Source organism: Neopelma chrysocephalum, unplaced genomic scaffold, assembly GCF_003984885.1.
Source record: "Neopelma chrysocephalum unplaced genomic scaffold, ASM398488v2 Primary Assembly neopelma1_96947, whole genome shotgun sequence".
Taxonomy (NCBI): Eukaryota; Metazoa; Chordata; class Aves; order Passeriformes; family Pipridae; genus Neopelma; species Neopelma chrysocephalum.
The window spans coordinates 664-4,877 of record NW_020925590.1 but is presented as its reverse complement, the minus strand read 5'-3'; the positions used below and the strand labels follow the sequence as shown (position 1 = coordinate 4,877).

Here is a 4,214-nt window from a genome sequence, read left to right as displayed (position 1 = left end):
CTGTCCCCAGATGTCCCGGGTGTGGCACAGCTGTCCCACCCCGTCCCTGTCTCAGATCTCTCAGGTGTGGAACACGACACTGGTGCAGGTGCTGCGGGCGCTGCCCGCGCTGGGGCTGCCCCGTGCCGGGCGCCAGGTTCGCTCGGTGGAGCAGGAGGTGCTGTGGCGGCTCCGGCGGCTCCCCCTGCGCCACCTGGTGCAGCTGGCAGAGCACCTGGCGGGGCACAGGGACAGCCCCCTCCTGCCCGAGGTGCTGCGCAAGCTGGAGCTGCGCTGGACGGAGCTGGAGGGGACGCGGACCGTGGTGACGCTCATGGCCAAGGTGGGACACCTGGCACCCGCCCTCATGGAGCGCCTGGAGGACAAGGTGGGACCTGTGCACACCTGGGCGCTGCGGGGGGCTCGGGGGACACCTGGGCGCTGACCGGGCACGTGGGACACCTGGGCACTGTTCCCCCCTCTCCTGTCACCCCCGTGCCAGGCTCTGGAGCTGGCAGAGCAGCTGGATCGCGAGGGGATCCCCCCTCACCTGCCCCCTGTCTCCTCTGTCCTCCTGTGCCAGGCTCTGGAGCTGATGGAGCACTTTGATCCCGAGGGGATCCCCCCTCACCTGTCCCCTGTCTCCCCTGTCCTCCTGTGCCAGGCTCTGGAGCTGATGGAGCACTTTGATCCCAAGCCCTGCTTTGATCCCCTTCGCCCGCTCCCCCTCACCTGCCCCGCTTTCCACCGGCTCTGGAGCTGGTGGAGCAGTTGAACCCCGAGGGGATCCCCTCTCACTTGTCCCCTGTGCCCTGTCCCCTGTCCCCTGTGTCCCCAGGCCCTGGAGCCACAGAGCAGCTGGGTGCCGAGGGGATCCCCTCTGAGCTGTGCCCCTGTCCCTGTCCCCAGGCCCTGGAGCTGGCGGAGCAGCTGGATGTGGACGAGATCCGGCGGATGGCCGTGGCCCTGGCGCTGCAGCAGCGCCGCTGTGTGCCCCTGCTGCGGGCCCTGTCCTACCACCTGCTGCAGAAACCCCCCGAGCTGGGGCTGCCCGTGCTCACAGACCTGCTCTTCGCCTACAGTGAGTGCCAGGGGCACCCGGGCACGGGTTTGGGGACGGATCCCGTGGGATGGGGCTGGGAACCACCCGGGCCGGTGGCAGGTGGGGGGAGCCGGGTGAGCTTTGAGGTCCCAAACGTTCCCGTGGGCCGTTCTCTGGCCAGGTGGGAGAAGGGAATCCAGGGAGCCCGAGGAGCTCTTCTCCAGTGGGTTATCCCGATCCTGGGGGTGGAACAGGGGCGTTGTATGTTACCTGTGTGCTCCAGGCACGAACACCTGCACACCTGGGAGCTCAGTGTGAGCCCATTCCAGGTGTCCTGCCACTCCAGGTGTCCCAACTCCATCCCCAGCACACCTGGAGCCCCTTTAGACACCAGGGCTACTTGGGGCCATTTGTCCCTCCCAGTGACACCAGTTCTTCCCAGTGGCACCAGTCCCCCCTGGTGACCCCCAGTTCCTCCCCGAGCTCAGGTGAACTGGGCGGTGTTTCCACCCAAGGCTCCAGGTAGCTGAGGGGGGAATTCCCCACCCCTAGCCCTTCCCAGTCTGTCCTGGTCTGAGAGGCGACTCATACTGGTCTGTACTGGTGCCAGGCACGCTCTGTGTGAAAGGGGCTCTGAGGTCTCCCTGGAGCCTTCCCTTCTCCAGGAGACCATTCCCAGCTCTCTCCCGTGTGCTGGGGTGCCCGGCTGGGCTGGGGGCACTGGGGGACGTGGGTGCCCCCACGCCCTCAGCCGTGCCCGTCTGCCCAGGTAAGCTGAACTTCCAGCAGCCCCAGGTGCTGCACAGGCTGTCCCTGGAGCTGCAGCCCCACCTGGGGGCTCTCACACCTGCCCAGGTGTCGCGCTGTGCCCGCTCCTTCGCTGCCCTGCGCTGGCTCAGCCGCCCCCTCGCCGAGGGCATCGCACAGGTGAGGGCTGGGGGCTGCTCACCTGGCTGGGGGGCTCCTCTCACCTGGCTGGGAGGCACTCACCTGTCTGGGGGGGCACTCACTTGTCTGGGGGGTTCCTCTCACCTGTCTGGAGGGGCACTCACCTGTCTGGGGGGTTCCTCTCACCTGGCTGGGGGGTTCCTCTCACCTGACTGGAGTGGTGTCACCGTTTCCCAGCAGGGACTGGGGGGGCACAGCCGGTGGGAGGTTCCCCTCACCTGTCTGGGGGGTGGAGGGGGCAATGGGGACCCCTCACCTGTCCAGGCTGTGTCACCGTTTCCCAGCAAGAATCAGGGATCATTTTCCTCTGGATTCAGCTTGATCTGGAGCCTCCAGCCCCGGGTGCTGGCGCTGCTCCTCTCCCAGTTTCCTCCCAGTTCATCTCTTGTGCACTTCCCCATCCGTACAGGAATATTCCAGAGCTTCCCCTTGTACCAGGATAAAACCCCAGGGAAGCACCAAATGATGCTTCATTCCTGTTTTCTCACATTGGGGCGTGTCTTTGGCCAATGTTTCCAAGCTTTTCCTTACTGCTTCTCTCCCAGTTCCTCCCAGTCATCCCCGTGCTTTTTCCCATCCATACCAGGGTATTCCAGAGCTTCCCCTTGTACCCGGATAAAACCCCGGGGCTCCCTCACTCCCATTTCCCCACCCGGGAGGTGTCCCTGGCTCATGTTACCACTGTTCCCTCCCGGTGCTGTTCCAGACAGCCCCAAATTCCCGTTTTTCCCGCAGTATTCCCTGGATAACACCCAGGACATGTCTGTCACCCACCTGTGCGCGATCCTCGTGTCCTTCGCCCGCCTCAACTTCCAGCCCAGCTCCGGCGAGGAATTCTTCACCATGGTGACTTCTCTGGGAATCCCGCAATTCTGGGGTGCTCTTGGTGGGGGCAAGGGATGTCAAAGACTTCCCACAGCCATGGATTCTGTCCCCAAATCCCCCCCTTTTCCCGTGTCCCAAATCCCTCCCAGCTCCCCCTTCAGGCAGAGCCCCCCCAGCTCTCACCCGTCCTCGGAGCACAGATGTTCTCCTGGCACATTCCCGTGGGGAAGGGGGTGTTGGATGGCTGGATCCATGGATTGAGGGACCAAGGGATCACCTGAGAAGGGCCCTAAAGCCTCACCTGTGCAGCACCCTGGGGGGACAGCGGGGACACCCGGGGACACCCGTGGCTGTGGTCGAGCTCCCCTCCGTGTTCTCCCCGTCCCAGCTCCACGAGCAGCTCCAGGGGCAGGTGCAGCAGCTGGATCCTCACGTGCTGACGGACGTGGTGTGGTCACTGTGTGTCCTGCAGCAGGCCCGGCCCCCCTACCTGCGCCAGGTGCTCGCCCCCGACTTCCACACCCGCCTCCAAGGTGAGGGACCCACACGGGGGCTGAGGGACCCACACGGGGGTGAGGGACCCACACGGGGGTGAGGGACCCACACGGGGCTGGGCCCTCCAGCTGGGACCCAGGGAGCCACCAGGAACCCTGGGGATGGGGGGGTTACCTGTCCTACAGGGGGTGCTGGGGGGGGTTACCTGTCCCACAGGTGGTCCTGGACAGGTGCAGCCCAGTCAAATTCGGTCCCTGCCCCGCCCATGGCTGGGACCGGCCACCGGCTGCCACAGCAACCTCCGTGCCCACGAACCCCAGGTCCCCGTCCGTGAGACCTGGGGGGTGAATCCCACTGGAGACACGAGATCAGGGAATGCTTGGGGCTGGGAAGGGCTTCCCAGGTGCTGGAGTTCACCTGTTCCCCCACCCCTGGGGACACAGCCCATGTCCCAGCTGCCACATCCACACCTGGGGCTGGACACCTGCCCTCTCCAGGAGGAGCATTCCCAGCATTCCATGTGCCCCTGCCTTGGTTCTCCCGTGCCGTGGGTGTCCCCCGAGCCGTCCCCGCTGTCCCCACAGGTGACACGTCCCCACGGGCTCAGAGCTCGTGGCAGAAGCTCGTGCACATCAATGCCACGGCCCGGCTGGAGACCCCGGGCTACCGAGGGCCCTTCCTGCCCCCCGAGGCGCTGGGGGGGGACGGGGACGGGGACAAGGACAAGGACAAGGCCACCCCCCTGCAGCAGGGGCTGCGGGAGGCGCTGCCGGGGGCCCTGGGGGGCCGCGACCTCGGGCGCTACGACGTGCACACGGTGTTCGGCTGGGACATCGGTGAGCGTCCCCTGTGCCACCCCATCACCTGCCCAGGGCACCCCCTGCCACCCCCAGCCCTGTCACCCCCAGCCCTGTCACCTGCCCTG

The 4,214-nt window shown here is 66.2% G+C and overlaps 1 protein-coding gene and 1 non-coding gene across 2 annotated transcripts in view; both read left to right on the top strand.

Moving 5' to 3' along the window:
* The window catches only part of LOC113960958 (FAST kinase domain-containing protein 4-like), a gene marked incomplete at both ends in the record, with an annotated part of 5,135 nt that extends 1,010 nt beyond the window's left edge, over nucleotides 1–4,125 (top strand). The window contains 6 exons of the mRNA XM_027670923.1: nucleotides 56–367; nucleotides 889–1,060; nucleotides 1,791–1,948; nucleotides 2,705–2,815; nucleotides 3,183–3,327; nucleotides 3,874–4,125. Of these exons, the coding sequence (XP_027526724.1) occupies nucleotides 56–367; nucleotides 889–1,060; nucleotides 1,791–1,948; nucleotides 2,705–2,815; nucleotides 3,183–3,327; nucleotides 3,874–4,125 (1,150 nt within the window). The remainder of the gene's footprint in view (nucleotides 1–55; nucleotides 368–888; nucleotides 1,061–1,790; nucleotides 1,949–2,704; nucleotides 2,816–3,182; nucleotides 3,328–3,873) is intronic.
* Nucleotides 3,521–3,655, top strand: LOC113960959. The gene has a single exon (XR_003532159.1). It is a non-coding gene; the product is annotated as a small nucleolar RNA SNORA5 (small nucleolar RNA).
* Nucleotides 4,126–4,214: the final 89 nt, after the last annotated feature.